The 20,242-nt window shown below is 34.4% G+C and overlaps 2 protein-coding genes across 4 annotated transcripts; both read right to left on the bottom strand.

Annotated features, from left to right (window-relative positions):
* Nucleotides 1-5,434: 5,434 nt before the first annotated feature.
* Nucleotides 5,435-9,209, bottom strand: LOC115988838 (calcyclin-binding protein). Of its 2 annotated transcripts, XM_031112458.1 has the most exons (6): nucleotides 9,125-9,209; nucleotides 8,895-9,025; nucleotides 6,779-6,919; nucleotides 6,181-6,420; nucleotides 6,020-6,079; nucleotides 5,435-5,797 (listed from the first exon to the last, which is right to left on the bottom strand). In XM_031112458.1, exons 2-6 carry the CDS (start codon nucleotides 9,003-9,005, stop codon nucleotides 5,693-5,695), a joined length of 657 nt encoding a protein of 218 aa, XP_030968318.1. In that variant the 5' UTR covers nucleotides 9,006-9,025; nucleotides 9,125-9,209; the 3' UTR covers nucleotides 5,435-5,692. The 2 variants fall into 2 exon arrangements, with proteins under 2 accessions (XP_030968318.1, XP_030968317.1); XM_031112457.1 differs by lacking the exon at nucleotides 9,125-9,209 and having other exon boundaries at nucleotides 8,895-9,107.
* A 1,498-nt stretch (nucleotides 9,210-10,707) lies between these two features.
* On the bottom strand, nucleotides 10,708-15,118 carry LOC115989480. 2 transcript variants are annotated; one of them, XM_031113170.1, is made up of 5 exons: nucleotides 15,013-15,118; nucleotides 14,680-14,867; nucleotides 14,420-14,582; nucleotides 12,071-12,121; nucleotides 10,708-11,184 (listed from the first exon to the last, which is right to left on the bottom strand). In XM_031113170.1, the coding sequence occupies exons 1-5, from the start codon at nucleotides 15,088-15,090 to the stop codon at nucleotides 11,002-11,004; spliced, it is 663 nt and encodes a 220-aa protein (XP_030969030.1). In that variant the 5' UTR covers nucleotides 15,091-15,118; the 3' UTR covers nucleotides 10,708-11,001. The 2 variants fall into 2 exon arrangements, with proteins under 2 accessions (XP_030969030.1, XP_030969029.1); XM_031113169.1 differs by lacking the exon at nucleotides 12,071-12,121.
* Nucleotides 15,119-20,242: the final 5,124 nt, after the last annotated feature.

Here is a 20,242-nt window from a genome sequence, read left to right as displayed (position 1 = left end):
TCTTCGCCTACATCCCGCGTGGTAGGATCATCGGAGGCGACTTCTTTCCCCTTACGGCGGGAAGAACCTTGACCTTTCGTCGGCGTCATAATGAAAGGATTGATTGGAGTAAATGTATGAAAGTGTTTGAGGGAGAAGGTACAGTGAAGAAAGGGAAAGGGAGAAAGTGTTTGTGTCAGGAATATGAAGGGGATCTCTCTTAAGTACTAAAGTCATTAACGCTGACACGAAAGAATGTGATGGGTCAGCCATTGGATAAGGTATGGAATTAATGAAGCAAAAGCTGTGTTTCAGAATAACTGCTAAATTGGGAAATTTGAAGAGACAACACTGTTCATGGCAAGAAGAAAAAAAAATAATGAGGTGGGGCCTACTGTTTGAAAAAGCTCGCGAAGGAAAAGAAGAAGGAAAGATAGAAAGGATAAGAAAGTCTTTTGTTCGCATATGAACCACATGAGCAATTCATATGCTCAAGGGGCTAAATGTTGATGCTCATTTTGGAAGAGCCCAATAGCAGGAAGAAACCCAACAATATGGGCAGAAAAAAGTTAGTAAATTGAGAGAAAAACCATTAAACCCGAATGACAGGAATGATGGATAAAAGGCCCATAAAATGATATATAGGCCTCGAAGGAAGCAAGCGGGCCTAAAGGAGCACAGAGAAAGAAGAAGTAAACCCATGGGAAATATGAAAGCAAGAATGGGCTGAGGCAGGCCCAAAGTGATGAAGTAAGTGAGTAAAGGGTTGATCGAATGTCCATTAACCCCAAAGGTAAAGGATATAGTAATTGGGTTAGGGAAACCTAAAAGAGTTAGCAAAAGCCCATAGGAATGCAGAGTTGGAATGGGCCAAGGATGACCAAGGAAAGAAAGTGGGCCGAGGATGCCCAAGGAGGAAGAAATGGGCCAAGGAAGCCCGTAAGCAATGGAATGGGTCAATGAAACCCAAGTAGCATGAATGCAGACCTAATGACAATGCTGGGTTACTGTAATCAAGTTAAAGAAAAAGCATGTAGCAGGCCCAAAAGAGGCCCAGCAAGCACATATCAAATAACACCACAGTAGGAATAACAAAGTACCATAACAGGAATAACATAGCAGGAATAATAGAGAAAGAAGTAGTAAACCCATAGGCAGTATGATAGTAAGAATGGACCGAGGCTAGCCCAAAGTGATGAAGTGAGTGAGTAAGGGGTTGATGGAAAGCCCATGAACCCTAAAGGTAAAGGATATAGTAATTAAGCCAGGGAAGCCTAAAAGAATTAGCAAAAGCCTATGGGAATGCAAAGTTGGAATGGACCAAGGATGCCTAAGGAAAGAAAGTGGGCCGAGGATGTCCAAGGAGGAAGAAATGGGCCAAGGAAGCCCGTAAGTAATGGAATGAGTAAAGGAAACCCAAGTGGCATGAATGCAGACCCAATGACAATGCTGGGTCACTGTAATCAAGTAAAAGAAAAGCATGTAGTAGGCCTAAAAGAGGCCCATCAAGCATGGGTCAAATAACACCACAGCAGGAATAACAGAGTAGCATGACAGTTATGGTAGCAAGTTTACGGAAGGAGCAAAGAGTGGGCTAAAGAGAGAAAAGCCCACAATCGAGCAAGGCCTAGCCCTTGAAGGAACCAAGCCATAAAGAATGGAAGATCAGAAAACAGTTCACGCCAAAAGAGGTCAAGGATGAGTAGCAGAATGCATAGATGAGCCTCCAGACCATGACAAACGCATGAGTAGCAGACAAGCTTTGGACATACATAGAAGTGGAGCATGCGCAAGGCCCAGGCACTACCAACCTGTACCCAGCCAATGCAGGAGTGGTGGGTCATGGGTCAGAGGTAAGTGAGGGTATGGTTTGGCGGTGGGGAGAAGGGGGGGAGCCTATTCTAGGGTTCTCGCTCAAAATCTTTTAGGGGAAATGTCCTGCTGGGATGACATACCAACTAAAAGAGGGAGGGATGAGTTGGAACCACTAAGTGCATGCCATGAGGGATAGTAAGAGAGAATACCCACACTGTTGTGGATAGGAATGCCATGGTGAACAAGCAAAGAAAATAGTTTTCTTTGTCTAGTAATGGAGAGTAGCATGGCCAACAAAGGTAAGTGGTGGTGGCTGGGCAGCTAACAAACCAGAGGGTGATCTGGAAGGACATCCACACCCAAATAAAAGTGGTTAAAGGGTGAAATGGTGAAAAACTAGTCACGGTAGGCAGTATATAAGGAGCCTCTGCTGTGCACAGTGGGATCATCAACACAGCAACAATCATAACAAGAGATTCCTAACAACAACAACAATCACCACTATAACACACGAGTAAGAGCTAGAAAGAAAAGAGTGGGAAAAGTAGAGTAACAAAACGGGAAAAAAGAAAAAAAAGGAAAAGAAAGTTGGGAAGAAAAAACAGAGAGAGAATAGAATGGCAGGCATGCACCAATAGGCTAATCCCTTCTCTCCCTCTAAAATCCTGTCCTCTGTTAAGGATTAAGGATTTTCTAGGCATAAGCCATTTAGGCCTGTTCTCTCAAAGTGGGTAATTTCTATAGTAGAATCTTCTTGAGAGGTTTTTCACATTGAGGGAGTGGTTCCCTCCTTGGTCATAGTCCCGTAATGCAATTGAGCACGACATACTAGCCATTCCTTCCTTGCTTTTATTGATTAAGTACCAGTATTATTTCTCTTTTGCCTTTGCCATTTCACTTGTAATGTATTTCTTGGTGTTGTGCCGTTCTCTTTCTTTATTTTAATTGAGAATCCTTTACTTATTTTGTCTAATAGCAAGTATATTTCTTTTATTGTTGTCATATTGTTTTTTTTTTTTTTTGCCATAACTCTTGTGTAACAGTCTCATTTGCTATGGGCATGTGACCAAAGTTTCAACAAAGGGACTTTAGTGTACACAAGCTGGTCTGAGGTGAGTTGTAATTGGACTAGTCCTAACTTTCCTACCTAGAATCATTGGGCAGTAGTGTGGTAACAGGCAGCCAAGCCCACAATCTCAGAAAGGCCCACCATAGTTTTTTACTTGTAAATTGATATATCAAATGAAACAATGGAGTAAGAAGATTTAAAGGTTTTGATTGATACAAATTGCAAAGGAAGAGGAGGAAGGGTGAGAGAGCTCTTCAAAAATGGTATGTAGAAAATTGAAATGAAGGTTATGTGGGGTTCTGTTGAGTTATACTAGCTTTGGACACGAATCTCTAAATTTTAAACACAACTCAAATTTTTATATAATTGAGTTCTCTTTAGAAATTCGACTTTCACAAAGCCGGATTCTTATTTTCCATTTGAACTCATCATTTAGAAAGTCCAATTCTAATTGGGGAAATTCTTTTTGGAAATCGCCACATCAATTTCTGCCACCTCAGTCAATGTGTCCTAAATCTTGACTCTCAAGGAGTTGAGCTGTATCGGAAACTCAATTTTACAAAAGTTGAGTTCCAAATGAGGGCTACCGCCCTAAATAAGTTTGGGTGATGGCTATTTAGCAAAATAACTTTGGAAACGGTGTTAAACATCACAAAACAGCCAAGAAAGAAGTCAAAAAAGTATAGATATCTCAATAATTCGGATAGAATCACATTGTAGCTAATGAGGCAATTAAAGTATAATATAAACTATAAAGTAGAAACAAGATCACAAACATGTATAAGAAAGTAAAGAACAAGGAAATCTCAATAATCAAGGATAACTTATAAAGTAGAAGCAACGTCTTGATACAAGGAATATCTTGTTAGTGGAAAGGGAAAGATGAAAATTCTTTCTTATCTCGCAAGCAATGTGTGCAGGGTGCCAAGGTTGGAAGGGTAATGGCGATTGGCGAGTGTAGATGGTTAGGCCAACGAACTTTAATTATAAAGACCAGAAACAACTAAATAGATGTTAAACTTTTACCTTAAAGTTTACCTATTTAACCAAATCAACATAAGTCAAAGGAAATTAACCAAAAAAATCAGGTTGAGAAACATTTAAAATATGGTATAAATGAGGGGAAAAAGGGATTCTAGGAGGCAAGAAAAAAGAATTCTCCATGGTCTTTTAAATGGAGGTTTAGTTAGATTTGAGCAGCTAACATCATTTCTAAATAATGATGACCACTTGAAGCTTACTAGACTCTAGCTTATGAGGTTGTATCTTTTGGAACAAGCACAAAAGATAATTACTGCTCATTTAGGATGTAAGAGTGCTAAATCGATTGGATGGATCAATGAAGTTTGTGGAAGGATAGTTCAATATTCAAGGAGATCCATCATTTTCTTAAATAAAAAACAAAACAAAAAAATTCATAATAAATATTTTGTCATGAGTTTAGACTAATAAGTAAAAGCAACTAGGGAAGGCTCACATGATTGGAAAGGGAAAGTTCGTGATCTTGGCTATCTGTTGTAAAGGGAATAGTATCATTTCTCTATATTTTATTTCAGAGGATCTTTTTTTGTTATAAATGGGGTGTAAGTTTTGAGAGAAAAAATATTATTCAAAGAGTGTATTCTTTTATTTGTTTTGACTAATTAATTATCTTTAGTAATTTGGAGCCCATTGCGCATAGAATATAAAATTCCCCCTCATCATGCAAAATAAAGAATAGAGGAAATTGATTCTCAAATAGAAAAGAAAAGAAAAAAGAATAGAGGAAATTAAATTTAAAAAAACTGTATTTATATCTTGTTCCAGATTAGGTCCAAAATTTTTAATTTTATTAATTAAAGTCTCAAATTTATCAAATCATTTCCCTTTGTGGAACATAGAAGAGTGGAAATAATGAATTAAACTTTGTATTTCACACCTATGGTTCATAAATCAATTTGACAACATTTTAATAGAGATTATAGAGAGGAAAAACTTGACTAGGAGTGAGAGAATTGATCGGGTTGGATTGGGTTTGAGGTATTTTTCAGCCCAACCCTACTTCCTGGATTTAAGAAATCTATCAACCCATGGTATCTTTAAAAGCAACTCAATCTAGCTCAAGTTGGGCCTTCAGGTTGAGGCCGTTTTGTTCAGTCTAAAAAAGGGGTTTCATTTAAATTCTTAAGTCCATTATTCAATAAATAATTATAATTTACACAATTGGAATATTAATTCCAATTGAAGTTTAAAAGTGTTGTATTCAAAAGTGTAGCATGCAACCTATTACAAAATTAGGGGAATTGAAAGGTATGCTCCATCTCTGTAGGGTTGAGCACACCTTTACGAAGCCAATTTGGCTCCATTTCAGTATATATCATTTTCAGCAGAGAATATTCCTAATACTCTGTCGATCATGCACTGCCAGAGATGCTAATTTAGAGCCCCCACTGATGAAATTATTGAAGGTCGTTTCTTGATCAGCTAACATCATGCAATTGGAGACCCAAACTAAACAAAACAAGGCACATATCGTACTGCATGTAAACTTGAATATGATATCAAATGAAAATAAAAATGAACAAAGAAAAATAGGAAAAGAAAATCCACTAAAAGAACATCAAAGAAGCTATATGCAATAATACTTCATAACAATGAAGCAAAACTATAATCCATACTCACGCTTGCTTCATAACATAACAATGACACAAAGCTATAATCCAGACACACGCTTCCAACAAATTTAACACAAAATGACACCCCCATGATACTCTTCATGACAAAAATATAGGCCAGCAAATGTATCACGAAAACATGTAAACACCAATACATCTAATGAGAACCATTAGTTCAGCGATACCCCTTTAAGGGGTCAGCTGTTTTGCCAGACCTAGCGTCAGTCCATGCTTTTGCAATTGTTCGTTTCATTTCCTCGTCCCCTTCATCGTACATGTTCTGCAATATGAACATCAAGATACACTTAAAATAAATTAAAATAAAATAAAAAGAGAGAAAAAAAAGGATGCTGTCTAAAAGTAGCCTCTGGTGGTTGTATTTTGTAGGCGGACATGGTTACTTCCCTACATTGTAAGTACGTCCTATACTGTGTGTGTGTGTGTGTGTGTTATGTACATCCAAGAGTATAAGTTGCTAATGATAAATCAAGGAGAAACTCACCTTCATTAAATCCATGATTCCTGCCATGGGATCTCGATCTTTATCCAGATTTGGCTTTAGCTATTAGGTAAAAACATTACAGAAATAGTGCAATTAGTTGATTATGTTGAAAAGGAAAAATATAAAATCCAACCGTGATACTTCTCACACTATACAATTACCTTGTCCTCTTTAAACTGCAAATCTAACCAGTTCCCCTTTGAAGCTTTGAATAATATGATAGTGACCCTTGTTGGCTTAATTATCACCTTACACTTCTCTGGAACAATCTCCTTGTTCAATTTGGGTATGGCACATCGGTAGTTCTTCCCTTGGACATCATGGAATTTGACATCGAGAGAAATTGGCTTAAACTCAGTTTCCATTTTTTCCTGTTCAACTCCCTCTAGGAATATATATATCTGCAGTAGGCAGAATCATGATTAGAGCAACTAATTTTTTTGATAAGTAATGATTAGAGCAACTAATGGTCATACATACCAATACATACCATAAGAATTAAACAATAATGAGAACCAAAACTGTTAGTCATCAAGAAATACAATGGAGAGTTGAGAAATTGAAAACAAAAAATTCACAAACAAATGTATTTTTGAATTATACTCTTGGTTCAGTGCCTTTTGGAGACCAAATACAAAATTTGATTTCATTTTGCATAGAAATGATTAGAACCTAATAACTGTCTGAGGACATCATCCATGTTTATCCTTAGTCAATAAATTTTTCTGACTCTTTTTCAGTAATCACATGCATTCTTACCTTGACTTTGTCATCATCCTGATCCCAGCTGAATGATCCGAGTGTAACATAATTTAATGCTGGGGTCAGAGGTGCCTTAGGTGCAGTTGAAATAGGAGTTGGAATTTGCGAGGGAGGTGTGGAGGTAGCCTCTTTTAAAATCTGCATATGGAGACACAAGATCAGTTTAGTTTTCACAAGCAAAACACAGTACCACAAATACTATCCTATGATACCATACACAACCGATACACCACTCTTTTAGATTAAGTCTATGGTTCAACATTGGGTAGATGACCAAAGCTTGCAAACCATTTGGTGCCTTTCATCAAAGTGGGTATCCGAGCTCAATTTATTACTCAACAAAATATAGGTAAATTATACTAATCAATATTGACCAATCACCTCCTTAAAAGCTATGTCTGACAAGTACAAATCCAAAACATGAAAAAAAAAAAAAAAAAAAAAAAAAACCCAACCATTTATCTTGGCATTGATGGTCATTTATCACATCAGACAGCCATTTCCTTTGAAGTATGTTAACTTCGTAAAAGCTGAAGAAAGTAATTGTTTAAGAAGTCAATATAAAAGGGAAATTAGACTTAAACTCTGTTTTTAAGGGTTCTGACTTTTGATAATATGAAGTGAGATTAAAACTACTGCAAGAGCAAAAAGTCACTAGGCTCCCTAGGCAGACTGCCATGATAGACATCATAGTAAGACTGCACTGAAAGGCATAAATCACAAAATAATGCTCTATTTGGGTCACATTTCGGTGCTGAGGATAAGAGGGAGCTTTGAAAGGATATTAATACCAATATTAACAAAACAAGTTCAGAAACAGTTGACACAACTTCCACAGGAATAACTCTAAGTTATCCCATAGTTCAACTCTAGATCTCAATTCACACACACACACACCAAAAATATTATTATACTACCCAAATTATATATATATATATATATATATAAAGGAAGAAAGAAATTTTCTCATCAAACATGTGTTAGGAATGTCACCAATGCTTAGTTAGTAAAGCACACAAATTCATTGATTTAGATCCATTCAATTGCACGAGTAGTATCCACATATACCTAACTGGTCAATTGGTTTGAAATAATCTGTTAGAATTCCGGTGCATTCTCATACTTGGTTGCAAATATATCAAGGGACTCTAGATTAATACGATATTTGGCATGCGTGTTTTTTTAAAAAAAAAAGAATAAAAAATCCAACAATGTGATTTTCTAAATATTAATTTAATAAAGTGTTATTAAGCAGTATAACAGTAACAAAGAGTTACAATCGGGGAAGCTGCTAACTGACAATTTGAACCTTTTCCACTCTAAACCCCCAAGCACTTTGTACATGAGGAGGTGTCAGTTAAACTACAAGGCTCTTCTCATTTGGACTAGGCTTTGGAGGTAGTGTTTGAAAGAAAAAAAACATATAAATATAATTCATGAAACACAATCAGTTCAAATAATTATTTTAGTTTAGTTTTATATATGTCATTCCGAAATGTGTTATACTATAATTTTTAGCAAATTTGACTTAATTCATGGCCCATGTTTAGTTTTCTTATAATATATTTGTAGGAAGTCACATAAAGACATCCTAGGAAGAATAAATAATTCCTATTAGATTCCTAGAAGTAAACTAAACATGAAAATCTCATATATTTGTATCCTTTGTTAGCAAGTAAAGCATTTTCCTTTATGTAAATAACTAAATATTAAAAAGCTATAGAATAAAATCTAATCTCAAAAAAAGAAAAAAGAAAAAAAAGTATAAACTTGTTTACAGGAAAAGTAGTAACAAGAAATTCACTATTTTATAATTTAAAAAAAAAAAAATCAATAAATGAAACAATAAGGTTAACATCGCATCTAATGGATAAGATAAAAAATATAATCTCAAGTAAATAACAAAATTTAATATATATATATATATATATATATTTTAATCCTAATCAAATTAGTTTTGTATTGCAGCAAAAAAAAAAAAAAAAAAAAAAAAAAAAAGGCAATATGAGCATTTGTGGTTATTTCAAAAGCAATAATTAGCTAGTTAGAGATTACAATTTGGCAACCACGTTTAGAGAAAAAAAAAAAAAAGAGAGAGAGAAAAGGAGAGAACCTTGTCGAGGTTATCAATCTGGGAGGAGATGAGAGAGAGGACGCGTGGTCTCTTCGCAATGCTTTGGACGTGACGGAGCTCCTCCAAGTCTAGCGCCACTTCGTCCGCCATTTTCACTTTTGCTTCTTCAGCTAAACAAAACCAAAATTATTATTTTTACACTATCAAGTATCAACCGAGAGAGACACACAGAGAGACAGAGAGAGAGAGAGAGAGAGAGAGAGAGAGACCGTTTTATATGGGAATGGAAAATGCTAGAATGGGTAATACGAATTTATGTTAATTTCGATTAGGGCTTTTTAAATTAAAAAGAGAAGGTTCTGGAGGGTTACTCCCTATAACAGTCTGGGACTCACCAGAAAGTGACACGTGAAGTTATTTTATTTTTTTTCTTTTTGGTCGGGAATGGGGCCCAGTAGTCTAAACGTATGTAACTGAAGGCTTCAAAATGGAACCGCCAATAAAAATTGGAATTTAGGAAAAATTAATAAAAACTTGGTAAGTTAATACTGAAATGGTTTTGGCTCCTATAAAAATTGGATAAAATAATTTTTTGATTCTTATTAAAAAAAAAAATACTACTACATATACAATATTTGCACAAAATATTTTTTTTCAAAAAATACCATAAGATCACATATTTTTGTGATGGGTCCATGTGAAAAATTGTAGACAACTAATTATAATCTATCAAATAAGATAGTAGGGAAAAAAAAAAAAAAGGTGTGCCAAGGAGTATGATCCTAAAATTGCTTGATTCTTACTGAATAATACTGTGGTAACTTATCTTAAAAAAGAAAAAAAAGAAAAAAGAAAAAAGAAAAAGAAAAGGCCAATTGGCAAAGTTGGAGGACGAGGAAGTGGAACACGGCTGAGTGGGCCTTTTAGAGCTAAAGGGACTTGGGCCATAGGGCCGATTGCCTTCTAGTTTACAAGCTTGGGTATTGTGTATCATTAGGCTCGGGCCGTAAAATGTTGAGCTGGAAAGGGACTTAAATTTAACTAGACCAAAGCTATTTGTCAATAGTGAGCCCTAATAAATGATTAATTTGGTTGGTTCAGCTGAGAATTCTCAGTTCTCACTGCCTGTATGGATCAACATTATTGATATCAAAAAGACTGATAATTATTCAAAAGGGCTTTTGGTCTGCTCTCCTTTATAAAGGGATGGGTTTGAGTTCGAGTTCGACCTAAAGGCTTAAGGAAAAATAGATAAAGAAGTTAATAATTATTTAATGGTTTAGATCTGTTATTGACAATATTATACATTCCTCAATATGATGTCACTATATTTTAAAAGTTGAGATTTATATCTAAGGAAATCAAATTGGACAAACAAGGACTACATGGTTATCTGTATATTTATTTTGGATGAATGAGTTTAGCCCTTTCTATCACAACACATGGTCCAAGTCCTTGTATGTGTATTCTCTTAATTTACTTTGAAATATAGAGTTAAGAGTGTCCATTCATAGTGAGATTTAATTTTCATGCATTTAAAAGTGCACAAGATGCCACATCATTTAAAATCTCATCCCAACAAATAAGGAATGACAGTTGATTTTAAATTAGGCGGCGCTATATTTTTGAACTAGGTGACACAATATTCACCTAGAGAACTATGAAATTTTTAAGGGAGAAATGGATCTTCACTTTGAAATAGATCCTCTATTTCATGAACAAATGGAAAGAATCATTTTCCATATGATCCCTTACCTAATTGTTCTATTCCTTAGCGCGATGTTAGTCAGGTCTGCCATCCAAATCATCGAATAGCTGAACATACCAATTGATTTGATCCACTTCATACCCATGATCCACAAACTAATTTTATAATGTCATGGGCACCAATCCTCATTCTATTTTGACAAGGAAAATCTTTTCTACTGCTATACCATCTTCAGCATGAGGCCAATTATGGAAGATGATAACAGTTAAATGCCCATATCCCACTTGAAGCAAAGAGGGGGAAGTGAAAATAGAAAATAAAAAATTGAGGACAGCGGAGTCATGCCCTTTACATAGGCTATGCTTTTCAAACTTCTTTCTTCTGTACAATATGGCTTTCATTTTTGTTGCCTGCACCTTCTTATCAGCAAACTTGCAATTAATACAATATTTTCTGAAGCTGCTCGTGTAACTGTGCTCTTTTTTGGTAATTAGAAGCCAAGTTTCTATCCAAATTCTTCTTCACGTCTATAAGTTCAGAGTTTCTCATTTCAGCAGCAGATATCTCAGAATTATTAAAATATCCACTGTCGCCCTGGAGTTTTGTAATGCTTGACTGGAGCTGCAAGAAAAATCAAGTGATGTCAAAGATGTGGTTTTAGTTGGATCATATTACTTAGAAATAACTTGTGTAACAGAGATTTATCTTTTAAAATTATCATGGGAGCATTATATGTACAACTACCCATCAAGAACAAACAAAAAATATTGTTAGTTCATCATTCAAAAATCCACATGAATCAAAAATCTTTATCACTCTAATTCTGTTTTCATTCCTTTTACTTCTAGAGTTATTAACACTGGAAAAACAGCCCCATTGTAATTCCTTTTGGTAGTTCTATTGTAACTTCAGTTTCTCTCTGGCAAGTATCATGTTAGATTCTAAATTTTTTTTTTTTAAATGTTCAGGAACTGCTCCATTTTGCAAGCCTGCTGACTCTCTAAAAACATAATGGAAATGGTAGTTTGGCATGACATGAACACTAATGATCACAACCACAGTCAATTGGTGAGCCACAAAACATAAAACAGTTATCTCAGCCAAGTTTCATTAATTTTTCAAATTGTTGTCCAATATCATTAAAATGTTAATGCCAAGGCTCTAATTAACAAGTTAGTTTGAGCTTTCGACAATGTTACGTCTAAGGATGTGCAACCTCTGAAGTCTTGAGTTAAAATAAGTTGCTGTATTTACAACATACAAATTTCTAAATTACAATGAGAGATCATAAGTCCACTGCAAGTAGAAAGAGATCTCTCAGGAGGGCAGGAATCTAGCTTCTATGTAGTATTAATCACTGCATGAGAATCCCCTTCAAAGTATGTAGGCACATAGCTTTTCAATCTCTACATCGAATCATCTTAGGAGCTAGTCATGCTGCTAGAGCCTCCCCTGGCTAAATTCATAGAAAAAGCAGATAAAACAGTCCATGGACCTGTAAAATTACCCTAATTGTCTCTGGCAATGCATGCCCCCCAGAAGAACTGTCAGTTGAAGGCTGCAATAAGTTAATTTTAACCCACTGTGAGCTCTATAAATAGAGACTACTTTGAGAAGAGTGATTTACCACCCCCAGCAATTCTTTGCAAGACTTTTGAACATCAATGTAAGACAATTGAGGATCAACAAAACCACACAAAGATTTTTCATAAGGGACAGAACTTTACCAGTAAAATAATTACAAGGAGAAGGGAATTTCATTAAATTAAAGAATTTATCCATCTATTGGAAGAAGCAGAAGCAAATTGGGGTGGGGGGGACTGGGGGGTGGGGAGAAGAAGAAGAAGAAGAAGAAGAAGAACAACAACAACAACAACAACAACAAACCTACAGAAAAAGAAGAATAAAAACCCAATCTTTCATGAGCAGGTTCTATAAATGAGCCATTATTAAATTCAACTGGAAAATGAAAGCATCTTAAATGTTTGAACAGAAGCAAGTATAAAAATTTTCCAAATCAAGAATCAAAATACACTAATGGTCCGTTTGGAAAAAGCTATTGAAAGAGAAAAATTTGAATTTGAATTTTTAGTTCAAAGTACTTGAATAGAGTATGAAATGACGTTTTTTTGTTATTGAATTAATAGATCGATTTGAGCTTTATTAATATGTGGATTTGAAATGACTAGATATAAGATGTCATTCTATAATATATCACAAGTGCTTTTGTTTGAGCAAAATTTTCAAAGCTCACATCATCATGTGTTGTTAAATTAAAAGCAATACTAACAAAGGTTCTTCAAATCCCTTAAATTTAAACCCTCCTATCCAAACACAGCCTAAGGATAAGAAAAATAGATGATGCATAATGCTAAAATATGAATATTTTCTTATAGGGATTGGTCATTCAAAATTCTAAAGGGGGGGACTAAAGCCTCATAGGAAACTTTAAATGCCAAATACATACTTGAAATAAAACTTGCCTTCTTATTTATTGTTCTCATCTAAAATATAGGCTTATTGGGCATAATCCATTGGGGTTTATTAGGTTTAGGATCCATAGAGATAGATACGTCAGCAAATTCTATCACTCACATCCACTTCAAACAGGGCTCTAAGACAGCTTACTTCCAATGATTTTTTTTAATAAGTCAGAAATTTGAAGTTTGTAACCACCACCGTCTAATTTCATTTTTTTTTTAAAATTTTATTTAATTTTATTTTTTTTAATTCTATGAAAAACAACAGGGATTTCTTACAAAAATATTACTTACAGAGACAGCAGGCCCCTTCCGTTGTTGAAGACATCAAGAATCCTCTTTAGAGCTTTGCAAGGTTGAAGTTTATGCTGACCCAATTGAGAATCTACTCAGCACACTATGAGCTTGCCTAACAGGTTTATGAAACTTAGCTTCAAAAGTAATCGGAGTACAGCTGCCCTCTCATTGTTTAACAACTGAATCCATTCCTTAGAAGAGATCTCTTGGCTTTCTACTTACTACAAGTCTTAATTTAATATCTGATTCGTTCTTCTTGTTGTATAGTGCTCATTTCTTCTTTAGTATTGCTAACCAAAGAATGAATGAATGACGCACTATTTAATTAATCAAATGAGGAAGGTATACTAGGAACTCAGGAGGACTTCTCTTTATAAATTTGGCATACCCAGCGTGTACTCATTTCAAAGCCTTCCTCAGCACATAGAGGTATACCCTCTTATCATGCCATTTTATTCAGCGCCTTAGAGTAAACTGACTCAATGATATGATAAAGCAATTACACATCCCCTTCTCCAAACATTGCTCAAATGAACCTTAATCACATGGATGACTTTATTTAAAATAATTTTTCAGATAAGTTGGATAATCTTGACTATTCATTTAACACAAAGTTTTCTCCACACAAATTTGGAAGAATCCCCCAACTCTTTAAGTGGTGATTCGGACGAACATCCACGTGCATTTCAAATGGATGATCTATTAAGTCATTTAGATAAGTTGTTTAACTGTCAAATACGTTATGTAATTAAAAGCACTTGTGGATGGTCATTTGAATCGCCAAGTAGCAGGTTGAAAAATTGGAGGAAATTTCCTCAAACCAAGTTGGAAGAAACTTCTGTCTATTAATTTAACTATTTCAAGGTTTGTGTAGAAGCTGTCTAAGCATCAAGAATTCTCAAGCAAAAGATGTTCAGCAATCACTTAAACAAAGATTGTTTGATCCTGATACTTTCTTTATCTAATATACATGCAAATGTGAATGTGCCGAAATACAGTAAACTGATAAGCATGCTGTAATTTACAATTCATCCAAAGAATATTCAATGCAATTGGAGTTTGACAGCCATACTCATCACCTCTTTTACAGTGTTCCTCAATTCCTCAACGCGCATTTGACATTCCACGACGAACTTCTCTACGTTTTCCTTAAACTCCTTCATCTCGCAACTCTTCAATTCGTAAAACCTATCCCTCTCCTTCTCCAACTCCTCAAGCTCCTCCACCTCACTCTTCAAAACCCTAAAAACCAAAACCAAAACCAAAACCAAAAAACCAAGTCTATTTCAATTACATAATTCAACCACTGGAAAATGTGAACAAAATTAAATTCACTCACCTCAAATCTTGCAATTCTGAACAGTATTTCGCATCGAGGCTTTCAATTTGGGACTTGAGGGCCGAGATCTTGAAATTCTGAGACGCGATCTTTTGGTCGAGTATCAAGCACCTTTGTTCCATGGCCCTGATGTTTGCGTGCTTTGACGCCAAGACCTGAGACTTGCTCGCTTGCAATTCTCTCTCTGCCTGCGATCATTTTTTTTTTTTTTTTGGCGTGGTGAACACAGGTTGACAAAATTAGGGATTTACTGATCTGTTTGGTTGGCGAGAAAATTTATAGGAGACGAAACAAACAGAGGAGAGAGATTAGGGTTGGCATTGGGGAGCTGACCTGGAGGAGAGAGAGACGTTGGTATCTGGTGTGTTCCATTTGCTCGAGGCGCTCGCGGAATGCAGAGGAAAGCGCCATTGCGATTTGCTACGAGAGAGTGAGTGAGGCTGAGAGATTTTGAATTTTGAGGTATATATATATGCCTATCCATACGGTTGAGGAGGAATAGTCAATGTGAGCTCATTCTCGTGGTCAAAGTCTATTGGCTGTATTAGAAAAACGAGAATTATGTTTCTCAAAAAAATAAAAAGGAGAATTATTATTACAAGTAATGTAGTATACACTTACGTTGAAATCATATTTTAAAAATGCAAGTGTGTGAAACGCTATGTTAAGGGATCAATGACACTACAAGTTTACAGGAAAGTTAAATGATTCAAAGTTATACCAAAATTTTTAAAATTGAATCATTCAAAGAGTTGAAAAATAAAACGGTTGAAGATCTTAAGATTTAATTGAGGTTCTACTGAAGGTTGGACTGTGATAACATGATAAATATTTAATAATGAAATAAAATATTAAATAAATGAATTTTTTTTAAATGAATAATCTTGATTAAAAAAAAATTTCGGATAATTAAATAGTTTTCAAGCATATTTTACTACTTATATAAGAAAGTTTTTTTTTTTTTTTTCATTTTTTTTTTTTTGGAGAGAAAACACTTTAAGCTTTATTAAGAAAATCCAACAATGTCCTCTAGGACTACAGGAAGTAAGGGTGGTGGAACATCCTCTATCCACATCGAAAAATCTGAAATACAAAGAGTGTGTCTGGCTAAATTATGCGCAATTTTATTACCCTTTTTCTTTACATGAGAGTAGAGTAATTGAATAAAAAAACTAGCATGAAATTTAATATCCTCCATTAGCAAACCATATGGAGAAGGGAAGGTGCTTTTATTTCTCAGTGCCGTGGCCAATGTAAGTGAATCAAACTCCAAGATAGCACGATGAAAACCCAGCTGTGATGCAAACGATAGTGCTGTTGAAGCAGCCATTGCCACCACCTCCAAGGCCGAGTATAACTATGGTAATTGCTTGGACATTGAAGCCAAAACCATGCCGTTGTCGTCTCAAATCAATAAAGCATAAAAAATGAACAATATAATTATAATCAATTTCTTTAAGTAAAAATTATGAATATACTAGAATTATTTATTTATATTTTCTTTTGAGATGGCTAATTAAATAAAATTACATAATAAAAATTACAAATATATTAATGAAAGTCTTTTTATTTTGTTGGTATGGCTTTCTTTTGAATTGGTTCAAATATTTAGTTTACCAAATTGGAGCATCATGACGCAACCTTGGCTTAGTGGTCAATATTAATGTGAGTAAAAAATTGCTTCCTTTTCTAATTTGAGATGTAAAATCTTCGTTTTATTGTTTTTTCATATTAAAAAATTAGCTAGGACTAAGATTAAACCATAACTGATTCTAGCAAATTGTTCGGTTCAGCCACCGTTCATACGGCTCATAATTAAAACATTGGCTCTCCAACTAATTCCCAGTTAACTTGGGTGAACCAGTTGATTTTAGTCTGATTTTCCAAATAGTAATACATTACAAGAATACTAGAGCACATCGTTGATTAACCATGATTGGTTCTAGCAAACCCTCTATTTCTCATAATTAAAAAACTTGTTCTCAAACTGGTTTTCCATTGAACTCGGTCAATCATGTGGTCGATTTTAGTTTTCTACATTATGAGGCTGCTAGAGGACATTGATGTGAAACAATAAATTTCAATTCAATAAAAGACTTTAAAGATCTATGAACTTCACCACCAAGAACTCGCTATGAATATTCTCATTAAAAAAAAAAAAAAAACTTATTTTGAATCTAAGAAAGCTTTATAAGTGTGTGTTTGGGAAGCGTTGCGTTTGTGCATTTTGTTGAAAAAATGTGGGTCCCATAATACTGTTCACGAACCCACAAAAATCATCCAAACACATATTTCAATATAAATTTGGATTCTACGATACTATTTATATATTTAAAAATTATTTTGTTATAGTATTTTTAGTTTTCAGTTTTCAACAATAAGCGGTATCCAAATAGATCTTAAAGTTGAAAGAGTGATGAGAATCAATATATTTACTTGCAGTAATGCCTTACAACATACTAAGAACTAAAACAAAGTACAATTGCAAGATAGAAATCTTTGTTGAGTAGCTTTTGAGATATGAAAGTTATGTGTTGATATGAGGAATGAGTCCTCTATTTATATTTGAGGCCATATTGGCGGTTTCTTCTCCTCACGTGGCATTTTTTCCTTGCACATCGTTAACATTTAGTCATAACCTGAGAATGACCACTCTTCTGTTAATTACCACGTTTAACTTATACCGTTGCCTTACATGTGTTGCAACCCTAGCTATGTACCAATTGTTACACTGTTGGTGAGTGAGGATTTTAAATATTCTCTCCTACATTGAGGCTGCTGCGGTGGAATGCACTTTAATTGCAAAGAGAGGTACGGATCATATTCTGAAGGACAGACAACCTTTTTTACCTTTGGCAACCTTTGGCATTTACACTTTATCATGAATCGATTGGAAGACTTCTCAATTCAACAACTAATCGAATCTGACGTGCAATCTAGTACTAACTTGTCATCCCCTTCAATAATAGCTAGCTTTACATCCTCAATCTTTGTAACCCGACAAAAAGCCATAGCCCCTATGGTCCTATGCCACTACAGAACTTCATTGTAAGTTTTTGACATTTTGTTATTAATAATGAATAAAATTTTGCTAATTTATTCTATAGGATCTATACACTCCTAGTGGATTAAAAGAGATACAAGTATGGTAGCCCATAATCAATGTACAATTCATAAGAATTAGGCTGATTTCGTATTATTGTTTTGGCTTTTGATAATTTTTTTTTCCAGAAAAAATCCCTTTTATTATTTTATTTCCAGGTTTGCTCTAGTTAATTAAACTGGCCATATTCAAAGTGTTATCAATCCCTTTGGTCCAAGTCTAAAGAAATCTTTGCTATAACCGTATAATATAACTTTCTTATCACTTTAAAAAAAAGCATCTTCCTCAAATTATGCAAATCAAAGGTAGCTTTAAAACAATGCCTAATCATATTCCCACCTAAACATGGCCAGAAGCAAATCAACCGATCATTTATACTCTTATTAAAATCACAATTATCAAGAAATTAAATTCCACATGCAGTACCGGCCGTTGCCTTTTGGCCCTTTTGGGAATCAAAGAAAGGATTCTCTAGCTAGCTCTATTCTACACAGAAAAGGCATTCAATTAGTTACCATCACCATTCATAACATCGAAGAGTTGCGTGGCTTCAACAAATGCCGGCTTTCGAATAATATTTTTTGATAACTTTTTGTTTTTTGATTAATTTACAAGGCAAGTAGGTGAAAGGGAAATTCTAAGTGGAAATTGATTCTAAACTTGTGATACGAGTACCTTCCATAATTTTTTTTTCCTATCTCCAGTCTCTAAAGGATTCAATTGGTTTCACCTAAATGCATGAGTTTGGAATTACAGTTGACTTAAATTTTTTTAGTTTTTTATTATTATTTTTTTTTTTGGGCAGTCTGATGACTTTAATTTGGTTGCCTATAGGATAAGAGAAGAATAAAATCTTGAACGATTTAGGAAGGATGCTTCAACTAATCATATAGGAATCGCCTTTGGATACAAGACAAATGTATAGAAGCCCACCATTTTTTGTTAAATGTGGCTCATGATTGCACCATCGTTATATGCTTCTCAAATATTAGTCAGGAAAAAACTGCGAAGTCCATCCAAACCATCCAATGAAGAATATGAGGAGAGAAAAGCGCATGCGGAATAGGCACGGATAAAAATTTAGGCTCTAGATTATCATAATTATCAAATATATGAGTATGCATTCTCATAATCCCTATCCTGCATGCAAAGCAGTTTATTTATTGATTTGTTTTAATTTGTAGATCTTCATGATTATTTTTTATCATTAGACTAATAAATTATTATTGGATTTTTATTATTATTAATTGAACTTCCAACGCAAATCATTGTTTAGATAGCAAAATCTTTTACCAATTAAGTAGTAATTTTATACGTTAATTTTGCAAAAGAAAAATATGTTCTCCAATATTTATGGTAGAAACATGTATACAACATTCACATTCCGTCGATGGAACACAAATACATTCAATTAGTGCCATAAACAACACAATATGCTTGGTTCAAAGCTCAAACCCTAGATCACGTGAATTCTTGTTCGATTATATTTGTAGTTTTAGACCAAGACACACTCATCAGAAAAATTACATCATGACAAGAAAGGTTCCCACCTCCCACATGCATGGAACTTGCTCAACTCTAATCCTTTTCTCTTTTTCTTAGAAGGAACTCTAAATCCATTTTCAAGCACAAAATTTCTTGCCATCATGAATAATTCATCCGTGGCACTCTCAATATTATGTTAATGCGGCAACCCATGATTCATCCAATAGTTCACCAAGGACGATAATGTTCCCAAAAGAGTGCCAAATATTCTCAATGTCAAATCAGTGCACTAAGTAAATCATCTGGTAATTATGCATTAATGACCGAAAAGCAGTATAAATTTTCTGTTGCCCAACTTTTTGTCTTTGTTAGGTAGCTTATGGCATCCATCATGTCAAGTTGTCAACATCTGAACCACCGAAAATTATCATCAAAACTTTTTATTTTTTAGAAACAAAAATTATCAAAACTTGAGAAGGAAGTCTTGGAGACGAATTTGGATATTGACAAGTATATTACACTTCTAATGTAAGGGGAAAAAGTTGAAAAGGTAAAAAATTAAAAGAAAAAAAAAATTGATCCAAAGACTGAGATTAAAAATAAACGTTATAATGTTTTCTTTTCTATATCACTTTATTCAGAAAACACATAGAATGAGCACTTTAGACAGTTTTTCATGTGATATTAATTTAAATGAATTTATTATCATATAAATTGTCTTTGAATTTGATGTAACAAAAAAAAAAAAGGGTGATAGTTCTTATACAAAAAGATTCAAAAGTGGGCAAATAATTGAAATATATACCACCTTGATGACTAATGATTGGATCGCATGTATGCGGGAGAAAATGGGCAAATGCCTTTTTCGTGCAAAAAAATTATCGTTTTGCCCTATTTTCCAAATTAATTAGGAAAATGCTCATTTTTTGTAACTCGATGTTCTCAAAATCGAGTTTCAATGCAAAACTCAATTTG

The sequence above is a fragment of the Quercus lobata genome, chromosome 5 (genome assembly GCF_001633185.2).
Source record: "Quercus lobata isolate SW786 chromosome 5, ValleyOak3.0 Primary Assembly, whole genome shotgun sequence".
Classification (NCBI taxonomy): Eukaryota; Viridiplantae; Streptophyta; class Magnoliopsida; order Fagales; family Fagaceae; genus Quercus; species Quercus lobata.
The sequence above is the reverse complement of the archived record's forward strand: the minus strand, read 5'-3'. Positions and strand labels throughout refer to the sequence as shown.